General features: G+C 46.7%; 1 protein-coding gene across 1 annotated transcript in view; it reads left to right on the forward strand.

Annotated features, from left to right (window-relative positions):
- The window catches only part of LOC149326300 (cytochrome P450 3A19-like), a 158,169-nt gene that overhangs the window by 36,295 nt on the left and 107,853 nt on the right, over positions 1 to 14,021 (forward strand). Inside the window, exons 3-4 of the mRNA XM_089564533.1 lie at positions 2,846 to 2,915; positions 5,621 to 5,729. Coding sequence (XP_089420659.1) covers positions 2,846 to 2,915; positions 5,621 to 5,729 — 179 coding nt within the window. The remainder of the gene's footprint in view (positions 1 to 2,845; positions 2,916 to 5,620; positions 5,730 to 14,021) is intronic.

Here is a 14,021-nt window from a genome sequence, read left to right on the forward strand (position 1 = left end):
CACAGTTGGCTGCGTTTCTCACGAACCGTTTTCGAGTAATCTCGCGAAATGCTGAAATCGGTATTTTTGAGTTTATAGCCCTTACTCATAAGCGTTTCGACTTCTTTTTCGTTGAACAGCTTTGCAATAATGGGTCTCTTTTTTTCCTGAGAAAAACGGCCTATGCGGTGAGCACGGGCTAAGGAATACAACGTGATACCAAGTTTGCTAGAACAGAATTCGTTCACAAGACGCTCAGAGTCTTCCCAAGTTTAAGACTCATCAGTGTCCTGAACACCATAAAAAAGAATGTTAGACCGGCGGGAACGATTTTCTAGGTCGTCAAGTTTTACTTGAATGTTGGATACATCGTGTGTACAACCCGTGGCAGATACTGTGGTAGGCACTGACTGTTTTTTAAGTTCCAGTTCCTGCACACGGGTAGCTAAAGACTGTAAGTCACTTTGAAGAACTGGAATAGACTCGATTTTAAGTTCAAGTTCATGCACACGATCGTTTAAAGTCTTCATTTCATTTTGCAAGCCAATATGAATTGTGAGAATCTTGTTAACACTTTCGAGGATATTCGTGTGGTTCATCTCAAGCCTTTGAACAGTTTCATATACCAGTTCGAGCTTTTCCTCTTGGCCCTTCGTCATAGGGCCTGGGTTTGTTTCAACGTCCCCACCCAGGACCAAAATGCGCCAAATGTACACTGCCGCCGAGCGGAAACGTTTCAGAATATGGGGTGGCCACGACACTGCTACAAGACAGACATTATCATCACGGTAACAAGAACACTCGTAATAACCAACCTGAAACAGCAGGAACGGTGAGTGGCGAGGCATTTCGTGAGCAGTGCCGCGGCCCAAGGGGGCGGTGAAATCCGAGTGCTTTATGTAGGTGTCCTCGTCAGCTGATAGTGTAGCATGTTGCCAGGCCCGACCGTCGAAAGTGTCCAAAATCGGCAGGGGTGAGCACAGATGATCGGATGAGCAGCCGCAGCCGTCCAGAAACCAGCTAGCGCCGCAAGATTGCGGAACCGGTCGGCAAGTCGGTGAAACAGGCAGGTAATAGCCGGTGAGCACCAGCACCTGGAGCAGCAGGAACGGTGAGTGGCGAGGCATTTCGTGAGCAGTGCCGTGGCCCAAGGGGGCGGTGAAATCCGAGTGCTTTATGTAGGTGTCCTCGTCAGCTGATAATGTAGCATGTTGCCAGGCCCGACCGTCGAAAGTGTCCAAAATCGGCAGGGGTGCGCACAGATGATCGGATGAGCAGCCGCAGCCGTCCAGAAACCAGCTAGCGCCGCAAGATTGCGGAACCGGTCGGCAAGTCGGTGAAACAGGCAGGTGATAGCCGGTGAGCACCAGCAACTGGAACAGCAGGAACGGTGAGTGGCGAGGCATTTCGTGAGCAGTGCCGTAGATCTCCATTCCGCTGGCTTGAATTTTTTGCTATTAAATCTTTTGTCGTAAAAAGCGTTCATCATTGTTTGTTTTTTTATGGCAGAACTGCTCGGTGCAAGTGATGGGAACACTCTAAAAGAAATATTTTGCTAAATGTTGTAACAGTGGACCACTACCTTCAATATTTCCATGAAAATACTTTAAATATTTCAAATTAAATTTTTTTTGTAAGAATGTTGGACAGGCTTACAGTGCTTTTTAGCCCTCCTTATCGTAAGACATGCGCGAAGACTAACTCTCACCTTTTCGAGAGCTTACTTCTAGAGTAGACAATAGATTCTTCTGTGGACGTGCACTCATTAGGTACTCAAGTCCTGAAAGAAGCTGGAGCGGTTGCCACATGCCTACTAATCCGTCGCGCGATCTCTTGAGCAAGGTTTCCATTACCAGAAGTATATATGACAGAGTAAATGTAAGAGCACTTCCAAACACCTCCTCATGCTACTTCGGCGTAGCCGAATCACTTGCGCGTGTGCACAAGGGTCGACACAACTCGTAAGAACGTTCAGTAACCTTTCGCTTGGCTTCCCTTCGCACGTCGAGAGCCAAGCTTCCACACCACTCCATCCTTCCCGATTTTCCTTTTTTTTTTTGCATCATGAACGCATGCATTTACTGCGCTGAATGCCGCTGATGCAAGAATTGTCTGCTCCAATCGTTTTATTAATACGCCCGAGATCGCTGACCACGTAGTCGCATTACGGTCCTACCCACTCGGCTCGCTACAGGGGGCTTGCGATGAAAAACGAATGTTAATTTCAAAAATTGACATAATGAGCATTTCCAGTTTTTACACACCAGTAGTGCGATGACATTTGAGGGAATGCTTGTTTAATATACGCAGCTAGGTCTTATGTCTGAAGCTCATTGCTTTGGAGCATTAAGAACTTTGGGACAGCGCTAACTGCAACGACAGCACGGTTATTGCTGAACAAGAACCTACAAATATACTGCGAGAAGCGCTGAGTGGTAATGAAGCCTTTATTTTCGTGACTTGACCGCAGATACAAACTTATTTTTTGCCTACACAAGCCCTGCGAAACTTTCCTTCCCTCCTCTCCCCAACCACAGAGGAGACATGGTACCCACCCTGAACCGGCGGTACCGGGAGACAGTGAGGACCGAGCTCCGCACCTTCGGTTTACGGGGCTAACGATACAAGCGTGGTTTATATAACAAAATTCTTACTGCTGTGTGCGAGTCATATGACAAGCGCGTTGAGTGTTAACGTAAAACATGTGCAGTTTTCACTGCGACTGACCTGCGTCTCATTTCAATAGTGAGCCGCCAGCTGAAAAAAACGGAAAGAGGTGCTGCATAGCTACGGGCGAGGTCGCTATTTTTTGTTCACTACCCGCATGCGATTTACCGGTTGATCTCTGTTCTTTTTTCTAAAACAGGAATCCCCAAGTCGAGGGCGTTAACCACCGACGAAGTGTTGACCAGTGCGGGCACACTCTGTCTCGCTGGGTAAGAGACGCACGAACAAGAGCATACGATCAGCGAACCTTTCCTCTCTCACAGGGTTTACGTTGAGAGGGCCTGTACTGGCCAATGACCGCCGGGTCCTCACGACGGAGCGACTACTTTAGCTGAGAAAGAAGCTCTTATTGTATAGGCCAAAAATGTATCACCCCCACTGGCCACCCTCAAGAGCGAACTGCTATGGCGTCAAGTTTTTTCGCACGTGTCTTTCAGGCTCTGTGACGTCGCCTTTTGTTTTACGGCAGCGAAGAAGAAATCCATTACAGTCTGGATGTCATCACAAGATAACGAGTTTGAAAAGAGTAGCGAAAAAAATGGTTCGTTTTCAACACCAAATTTCTCAGCAATAAATGCGTCTTTTGGTGAACTCTAGTGCTGCCTTGAAAAGCCATACTTTCGATTTCCACTAAGGACAAAATCTGTATCCAGTTGTCACTTTAACCGTCATGAATCACAGGGGAGCTATTGAAAAGCGTGACGACGTCTCTGGCATGCCGTGTCGCACTTTGCAAAGGGCGCTACAAAACTGAAACCGACTCTTCTGTCCCAATCTCTTTATGCTTTTTTCGTTAGCATTGCATTAGAAATGTCGTGTTTTTAACTACTGTATGCTTCTTTGTTATTTAACTGCCTTGTATGTTAACCACTAAATTTATTCACTTTCCCATTGGGGGTCCCCGGACAGTATATACTTTGGGACCTCCTCCTGTAATACTCGTACTTCTCTATTCATGCATCTCACGACGAAAATGCAATAAGATGCGATGAGGAACAGAGCTTTCTCTTTTCTGGCGTGGCTCTCTCATGCCCTGATCATACGCGGGCGCTGTAGCGGAGACGACCTGCAAACCGCTGAGATTGCATTCATGCGCGCGCCCTTGAATGTTATAATGTACCGCGGCCTGAAAGCATTGAGCGAATGCTCGAACGCGTGGATTGAACTAGAGTGAGCACCATAGGCGGCTAACGATAGCAGGTGCCCCTCACCCACAGCCTTCATACACTCTAGCATGGTTTTGCGTCCAGCAGCGGACACACGGCACTCTCAAGTAAGTCACGAGCTTGAGCACTCGCACCAAATTTGCAGGCGCTGGTACAGCTATAGCGTTGCAAGCTTCGCCCCTAACATCCCTCAGCCGATTGTCTTAGCGACAGCTAAAGCGTTTCGAAATTAAGCACGGATATTCAGGCCAGCGGGGTTGGTTCTTCGCCAAGTTGCGCGGGGTGTGCCGAACACCTGGTTGTCCACTCTCGAATTCTTCTGGTTTTCGGCGGCAGCGCTTCTCAAGACTCGGCACCAGGGGGAGACCAATATTTCACTACCTTCTTTCACGCTCGATTACTCTCATTGCTATCTTTTAAAAGGCAGTTCAAAAAAAAATACCTGGACTGCATAAACGGCGCGCTTGAACGCGCGGCTTAGAAGCAGACGAATCTCGCTAACACCGCCTCCTCCCTTACAACGTAACCCTCATTCACGGCAGTGTCTAGCAACGCTGTGCATGCGCAAAGATCAGTGAGTGGCAAAAACACCTTCTTCTGCAACCAGCGCCTCATCGATTTCAATGCGAGCCACATCGCTCGCTTCAAAGTGGCACCCGTTTGGACGATTCCGTTCTTTTACTCGTAGCTTAGCTTAGAGGCACCACTGAGTGGAAACGTGGCTTTCACCAGAGTGCCACCTATTAGCACCACTGCCAATGTGAAGACACCTCGCGAGTAAAAAAAAAAAAGCAGGAGAACTTCTTCGCCCATTTCCCACCATATGTCGCTAGTTTATGAGCGATTTCATCCTTTTAATTCATGGGCGCTCCAGAGAAGAAGGATAGCGTATGGAAGAGCATAAGGACAGCACAAGTAGGCTTGATCTTCTGAAACCGGCTACCCCTGGAACGGAAATCAAGGTGGCGTCGCTCGAACTTACAGGCGCCAGCGAGCCACGACCTTTTCTCAAAGGCGCTGACGGTGAAAAATCGTGCCTGTATGGTCCATGCCAGTTTAATGGTTCTCGCCTGCGCAGTAAAACAGCGCCATATCAAGAGTATCGGTGGGAAAAGCAGGCGCATCGCAGTGCCGTGGTTCATCAGTCTTCGTTAGAGGGGCAACTGCTGCGGCAAGCATCTGGTACAGCGCCTGTAGTACATGGCCAGCATTTCGCCTCGGCAAATGCAGTGACGTTTTTCTCACATTCAGTGCTATTTTCTTCGCATGTGTTACTACCTTTCTAAGGGCTTCAGTACATAATATTCCGTTCTTTCTCGAGTGACAGTTTGGAAGAGGGCGCCGTTTTAATTAGGGAGCAAAACACCTTGCCAATGTGGGTGAATTTCTGAAGTACTTTACCCCACAGTGCGCTTCGAAAGCGCGGTACTCGTTTAAGCTCAGGAGCAGCAAGAGTCATTTTTACATACAGGCAGCCAATTTGCCCACTGTGGCATGTAGCTGTTACCAAGTCAGCAGGCTTTGGCTATTGGTCAGGTTGGTTTTTCCAATTTCTGAATGTTACAGTGAAAATCACAATATTGATGATGATGTCGTCACGCGGTAGAGAATAGAGAGCCATGATTAACGGCTAACTTGCGAATTACAATCTGTACAAGTTTCTAAGCAACGCGTTTGTGAATCCCTCATGTGTTTAAGTGAATGATGCCTATATAGTACGCTCTAATCGAAAGCCCCTTATAACGCAGGTTTGACACGATGACATCGTCACTGAGTTACTTCACGTTTACGCTCGCCAAGTACCCGGCTGTGCAAGAAAAGGTGCGTGCAGAAATCAGAGAGGCTGTCCGCGAGCAGGTAAGAAAGAAAGCTAAGCGTTAAGCTTATGTGCTTGTTTGCGAATCATTTGCAGCGAATTGAGAGACCGTTCTAACTCTCCTGGATGTTTTCTGTTGTATGGTGCGCATGCCGGCAGGCAGATTGCGACACAGCTCTAGAGCCAGTAACGAAGGAAGTAAAACAGGGAAAGACCGCTTAATTACACACCCACAGAGCTCTCTTATTTTGGTAGTTTCTATGGTGTTGCCACTTTATGGGGCATTCCTATTGCGCTGCGCTAACAGTTACTGAGATTACGCACTGTAGGCACGAATGGGAGTGGAAAGGAAGTAACCTGTCCTATAGCGCATTCCCTTTTATAAAAGAAACTGTGCTAGAGGAAATCTTGCTCCCTTTTCGCTCCTTTCTGTTCAGAGTGTTCTAGAGAAGAAAAGCGTCGTGGATAATTGGGAAAACAAAACGATGACTATTTGCCAGCAATGACGGTAAAAAATTTATTCATAGAACACTTACACCACGCAAAATACCTGTATGGTGAGAAAGGACAGTAGCTTGGGCATGTTGGTTACTCCTTTGTGATGGAATAGCGCAAAACACCGGGACAAGAGACAGCGTTTGTCTCTTGTCCCGGTGTTTTGCGCTATTCCATCACAAATGGTGAGGAAGCCGTGAGAACTATACGCTGTCTATCTCAAAGGAATGCGACGTCGTATTTATTCGAATATAGGCAGGTCACGAATCCAGGTTTCCTACGTAAACAAAGGAGACCCATGAAAGTACAAAAAATATCGGCCGATCGATCCGTTATTTCATGAGCATCAAAAAAAAAACCGGGAGAACGCCAATCGCACCACCATATGAACTCATGTCTGATATTTCTTCACCAAAAGAACTGATTTGCTTTAGTGGAATTCAGCGTAAGATGCACCCATCGCTTCTGGTCCTCACTGCAGAGTGCGAGGCGACATGAACAAGTTAGCAAGATTTTGGTCAGTGCGCTCTTTCACTGCTATTATGAGCGCATGACGTTTGCTCAGGTCAACCTTCAGTGTTTCGGTCCATAGACGATATGCGAAACTGCTTGGCGGTCTGGCAACACCGCGCCCACAGCTTCCGGTTTCCACCTTGGTTAGGTCGAGCTCGTCGAGCTAGTGCATTGTTTTCTATGCGTACTTCCTTGATACCGGTACAGCTGTCATGAATCTTGCGAGTGGGATTTCAAAAGGCGAGCTTCAGCTGCTTGCACTGCTCATCTTTTGCCAAGTATAGCTGCTCTGAGTAAGCGCCCTCCTGCCGCGTCCTCAGCTTCGCCTGAAGTCTGGCGCTGACGATAGCGAAAATTAGCACTAGAAAGTGGATTGGAAAGTCGAACCCTCTGCCGTTGTCGTTTTAATGCGCGCATTAAAGCACCGGTTCAAGCATCGCGCATTATAATGGCTATTTTATTATCAGGTGGACGCGAATTCACCTCGCAGGGTTGCGAGCGATTATTTTGGGCTGAGTGCGCAGATGTGCTGACAAATGTTTGTGACAGTGTGACCTTTCATTCGCGCCAGTGCCAGAAGCTTCGTGCATTGCAGTATAATCACACAAGACCCTCGACCAGCTGCGTAACTCGATTCCTTTACTGTAATGTGCAATGCGCATCCGCGGTTTTCAACGTCACCGTTTCAGAGCCCGGCGCTGGTTGATTTTCGCCACATTTCGTTGAAACCGCGTCTTCCTTGAGACGCAGTTGAAGCGAGTATTGCGATGTTATCAATCGTTATAGCAAGAGGAAAGTAGGCATATATAATTCAAAATGTTGTAAGCATAGACGCAGTTTCTTTTTTTTTCAGATTTCGTACTTGCGATATTGAATCGAACTATATCCTTATTTTTCGACAAGATGCTGCGAGAAAATCCAGGAAAAAAGTTGCGCAAAGAAGAAAGCACGATCTCTGAACCTGTGCTGTGGATAACAGCACTGACAGTAGCGCGGATTCCTATTCACTGCTGCCATGAAGCGCGCGCTAGATTATATGGTTTGGTTTATGGGTTTAACGTCCCAAAGCGACTGAGGCTATCAAGGGCTCCGTAGTGAAGAGCTCCCGAAGTTTCGACCAACGGGGGTTCTTGACGTGCACTGACATCACACAGTACACGGATCTCTGTAATTTCGCATCCGTCTAAATTCGACCACCGCGGCCGGGATCCAACCCGCGCCTTTCGGGTCAGCAGCCGAGCGTTAGAAGCACTGAGCCACCGCAACAGCTTGATAAGAGAAAGATGCTGCAGCTGTAGGTGCATGCACGCACTCGATACGCTGGTCAAGCTGTGTGTGCAGGGGTGAAATTATCATGTTCGGTTGCTTCTGACACTTAATTCGCTTGCTCTCAAACGTACACAAATGGCTTTGTTGCGAAGCAAGCTGTTGAAGCTTGACAGAACGATAATAAAATCAGACGGCCTGAAGCATTTTCAGAACACTGTCGCACGTACTAACTAGCTTGGAAAGGGGTCCCTCCTTTACAATAAAGTAGCTGCATTATCCAATTTTTTTTTCATAGACTTCATCTCCGCAGATATTGAATGTAGCAATCCTCAAAAAATGAAGCATTCGAACTTCTGTTTTTATACATAGGACGCATTGCTTCACAAATACGAATAAACGCGCACAACATATATGCGGACGCGATCGCGCAACATCATAAGAAAAGAGTGTGTGGGATCTTGCAACAACCGCATGATCCAGAGAGCTTGCTAGACCTTCTAAAACTAATCGAACACGATGAAAGGACTATCAAATTGAGCAGTAATCGGCATGTGGTTCTTCGAGTGCACTTAGTTCGCCACGGAACGAGCTATCGAGGTTGGTAGACGGAGCACATTGAGGGCCCATGGCCGAGCACATTAATGATTGTGCTTCTGCGTGACTGGAATACAAGCTTGAGGAACGCAGGCGCAGGCCGGCTAAAAAAATTTCCTTCTCATTGAGCTGTTCAAGTATGCGTCTATATATATTCTCGTCCGACCAACTATGCGTTATCGGAGAGTTAATAAATGCACGCAATCTGCTGCTAATTTTGATCAAAGACAACAAAGGCTGGGTCCCTATCTTAAATAAGAGCACATCACCTAGATAGCTTTCTGAAAAATCAGCGCAGAGCTGTTCGGCCTGCTGACACACGATACCTCGATCGCATGGCATTTGATGATCGTTAACACAGAGTAAAAAAAAGCAATAGAAAAACGAAAAGTTGGGACGCTCCTAGTTCTGGCGCGCTTTGTAGTGTCTTTGCATAGTAGACAGCATAGCACAAGAGTGCATCGGCATTTTAATTTTCAGACGAAGCGCGCCCGTTTTAACAAACGCTGTGCTGCGGTTTCGTTTTATGTACCGAACCAACAAGGCCGACTTAGTTCTCGGAGCGCCGAGAGATGACGCTGTGCATTTTGTTATGCGAAGCATACTAGCCGCACAACCGAGCTCTTCCTTGCTGCGCCGCGCGCGGCCGCGTAGCTACCACTTGACCTACATCGGCGCACCACGTTGATATGACGTCACAACAGCTGTGAAAGCTGGGGCTCAACTCATGCGCTCGCTTGCGGACGCGCAGCCTCCACCGGCGGCCTAACTCCCGCTCCATCCGCTAGGGGCGCTGACGTCACAACAGCTGTGAAAGCTGGGGCTCAACTCGTGCGCTCGCTTGCGGACGCGCAGCCTCCGCCGGCGGTATGCTTCGCATCCTAGGCTTAATCATAAGCTAAGCCAGGCCATTTTATTGCTCCTAGGCAATTTTTTTATTAGGGCGTAGGGATAGGTAGAAGCGATAGTAAATGTAACAATGGCGGCTGAGCTCAACAAAATGGCCGCTGGGAGGCCCAGAAAGAAAACTACGAAAAAGAAATTTAACGCTAGGATCAGTTACGTAAACATGCAAGGGGGTAGAAAGAGAGCGAAATGGCTAGAAATAGAACAGCAGTCAAAGGACGAAGCAGTAGGTGTGTACGCTCTATGCGAGACACATCTGCGGGATCTAGAAGATCCACCTTTAATCGATGGCTATGTCTGGGAAGGGTGCAACATAACAACGGTGAAAAAGCGAGGAGGAGTAGGTATGCTGATACATCAAGGAAAAAATTGGCAAAGAATAAAATCAACTTGCAAAGAACATGTCTGGGTATCAAATACAATTGCTGGTAAAAGGACGTGCTAGGGGTGGTCTATTTAGGGACCGCGCACAAACGCCGGCAAGAAAACAAGGATCTAGTTAAGTGCCTTAATGACGATATCAAGCAGGTTGGAGACGGTGTCGATATTGTTTTGCTTGGAGACATGAACGGCCACATCGAGGATCTGGATGGATACACAGATTGTAGCGGGAAGTTAATGCTAGACTCGTGTGAGCGGCACAACCTAGTTATTGTCAACATAGAAACTAAATGTGAGGGACAAATCACGTGGGAATTCCGCATCAGGCAAACAACCATTGACTACTGTCTAATGTCGCAGGGCATCTATAGCAAACTCGCAATAATGGAAATAGACGAAGAGGGGAAGTGCAGCCTAGGAAGTGATCATAAACGTATTAATCTACAGTTGGGAGCCCTAGTGAAAACAGAAATGCAGCGAAGTCAAAAACACAACGCAAAATTAAACGATGAACAAATACCGCTAACATCAGCCGATATAGATGAAGTAATCGCGAAACGCCCCATGGAAAAGAGGGATTATAACCAGTTAGAACTGCTCATCACTACAAAAATGAAACAAGTGAAAGGAGTAAACCGATGGAGAGGAAAGAGGAAGCCACGAAGCTGGTGGAATATGGAAATTAAGGAGGCCATCGAACAACAACGGGTGGCTTTAAGAGAACACAGAGGAGCAAAGAGGGCGCAGTTATCTGAAGAGGAAATATGCGAAAAATGGGAATCTTATCGACAAAAGAAACAGCAAGTTCAGGTCCTAGTCCAGGCTAAAATGAAGCAGTCCCCTGATAAATGGCTGGCTGAAGTTCGCAAGGCAAATAAAGGGGGCCAAGAAAATTCTGGAACCATATAAGCTGGTCGGGAAAAACAAATCAAAGAACGCAGGAACAGATTATAGATGCTGAGGGAAAATGTTTAGAAGGAGACGATGCTGTGAACTACATTACGTCATTTATAGCTGCGTCTTTTAGCAACGACTATGGGGTAATCTCCCCAAGTGAGGCGGCAACACAGGACCGCACAATAGAGAACAGCTTATAAGTGACTAGCCTTAACTGGGAAAAGGCGGAAGCGAATATTCCTAGAACCACTTCCGCAGGGATAGACGAAATTCCAATTAAGCTGATTAATGAACTTGGCCCAAGAAGCAAGGAAGCGCTGATAAAAGCTTTGGAGACCGTCATAAAAAATCAGCAAATTCCGCACAGCTGGAGACAGAGTAAAATGAATTTGATTTGTGAAGAGGAAGGAGATAAGATGAAAATAAAATCCTTCAGTCCGATTACCATAACATCTGTTGTGTACAGGCTGGGAATGCAGGCGGTGAAATTAAAAATGTAGTCATGAGTGGAAGGTAATCGGATACTCGGAGAACTTCAGAAAGGGTTCAGAAGGGGTAGGCGCTTAGATGATAGCCTGTTCGTGCTTACCCAGTGCATAGAAGTAGCTAAGGCGGAAAACAGACCTCTGTATTTAGCCTTTCTGGAAATAAGCGGTGCATACTATAACGTGAACAGGGAACTCCTATGGAGCATATTAAAAGATTTAGGTGTCGGTCATGAGGTAATTTGATTTTCTACAGGAAATCTACCGAGATAATGAAGTTGAAATTGCATGGGAAGGGAAAAAAAGTACCACAACTGTTGGGGTGCACAAAGGATTAAGGCAAGGTTGTCCTCTATCACCGCTGCTGTTCATGCTTTACGTGATAAATATGAAAAGAAGGCTAGAAGAAAGTAATCTAGGTTATAATCTGTCGTACAGATTGGGCGGAAATGTAGTTGAGCAGCGACTCCCGGGTTTAATGTACGCGGACGATATTGTAGTCTTAGCAGATAGCCAGGAAGATTTACAAACTTTGGTTAATTGCTGTGGATGCGAAGGAGACGCTCTAGGATTCAGTTTTAGCGCAACTAAATCAGGTGTGATGATTTTTAACGATACAACCGATCGGGTGCTTACAATACAAGGCCACGAAATACCCAAAGTGGCCGAATACAAATACCTCGGCATATGGCTAAACGAAGGGCAGTCATACACGGAAAAGCATGAACAGGCTCTTAGGGCAAAATGACGAAGAGACACCGGGATTCTGAAACATCGGGAATTATGGGGTACAACAAATATGAAGTACTGAGAGGTATTTGGAAAGGAATAATGGTGCCGGGGCTTACTTTCGGAAATGCGGTTCTGTGCTCAAGAGCAGAAGTTCAGTCGAGATTAGACGTAAATCAGAGAACTGTTGGAAGATTAGCAATAGGTGCTCACGGCAAAACCACAAACGAGGCAGTACAAGGGGATATGAGCTGGGCATCGTTCGAAGCACGGGAAGCTAAGAGTAAAATACTATATGAAGAACGCCAGAGGAAGTTGGTCGATAACAGGTGGCGGCTAAGGTACTTAAATACTTATACAGAAAGAGCGTTGACTCACAGTGGCGGAAAAGAACTAGAAAACTAACCAATAAGTATGCCGGTCATGAGGACGGAGAAAGAAAGAGCATTAAACGACACGTTATAAACGCGGAAGTCAAAAATTGGATTAATTCAATGGAAAAGAAGCATAGTGTAGAACTATATCGACACTGGAAAATGCAAAAAAGTTCAACGAAGATGATGACACATGTGCAGTATGTGGTAGATCTGGGGAAACAATTGAACACCTCATACTCAAATTTGATGGTATCCATCCGGATGTCGGTGCAGGCACATTCACTCTCTCTGAGGCCCTAGGGTTTAAAGATAACAATGGTCATGTAAATAAATCTGCAGTGGAAGTTAGCAAAAAGCGATTGTAGGATTGGTGGGTGAAAAGCAGAGAGGTGACATGAGGTTAGAAGTGTAGGAAACCGTAGTGAAAGAAGATAGTGAATCTTAATGAGAATTAACAACACAGTTAAACAAAAATAATGTAAGAAAACCTGAGGACGGTGGCAGTTCCCACCTCCCCGTTTCAAAGGGGGCGCTCCTATCCATCCATCCATTCATCCATCCTTTCTCTAGTCGAGGAGCTGCGGCGACCGTAATGCAGGAGTTGCGCGATCGTTCAGTGCCATGTGCCGCGGCCTGTACGTGCCCTTTCTTCAGTACGGCAAGGCACAGAAGGATTGAAACTGCTGTCGGCCCCGAATAATTTTCTGTGACTTGGTGTTCTGCTTGCTGGGACTGCAAGAAAGGGTGGAACAGCAGCGACGACGCTGCGGTGCGATCCTTCCGAGCTAGTTATCGAAATGCGTTCTCTGCAGTTTTTATTTGGCTCATATCATAGTTAATGCTAATATATATATATATATATATATATATATATATATATATATATATATAAGGAAAGAGTTGAAATACACTTCTTAGAGAAACATTTATTTACCGACGGTTTCGGACGGTGGACCGTCCTTCATCAGGGTAACAACCTTACCCTGATGAAGGACAGTCCACCATCCGAAACCGTCGGTAAATAAATGTTTCTCTAAGAAGTGTACTTCAACTCTTTCCTTATGTGATCAGCAGTCGAGCAAGTTTTTTCATGTGTGTGTGTGTGTGTGCGTGTGCGTGTGCGTGCGTGCGTGCGTGCGTGCGTGCGTGTGCGTGTGCGTGCGTGCGTGCGTGCGTGCGTGCGTGCGTGTGTGTGTGTGTGTGTGTGTGTGTGTGTGTGTGTGTGTGTGTGTGTGTGTGTGTGTGTGTGTGTCTGTGTGTGTGTGTGTGTGTGTGTCTGTGTGTGTGTGTGTGTGTGTGTGTGAGATGTCGGCCGCAACGCACTTGCTCCCACATTTGGGCCAAACAGCCTACGCCTGTATTCATACATTGCTTGAGCACTGTAATGCGCCCACGCTGTGAGATGATGCCCGTCGTGCAGAGAACATGGTTGACTTCGATCAACTGGGGTTCTGTAATGTGTAAACACACCTAACGTGCGTTTCCGCATTTTGCTTGCATCAGAAATATTGCCACCGCAGCCGGGAATATAAGCCGTGCTGCGTTGCGGAACGCCTCTACCGCTATACGAACGAGCACAGGGACCGAAAGGAAACCAAGTGTGCATTTGCCACGTTTTAATGGCTAGTGTGGTGTACTTTTAGCTACGCGATGCGAAAATGGTTGGAAGAAATTCCCTGGTATTCTT

Source organism: Amblyomma mixtum, chromosome 10 (genome assembly GCF_055824585.1).
Source record: "Amblyomma mixtum isolate Tamu chromosome 10, ASM5582458v1, whole genome shotgun sequence".
NCBI lineage: Eukaryota > Metazoa > Arthropoda > Arachnida > Ixodida > Ixodidae > Amblyomma > Amblyomma mixtum.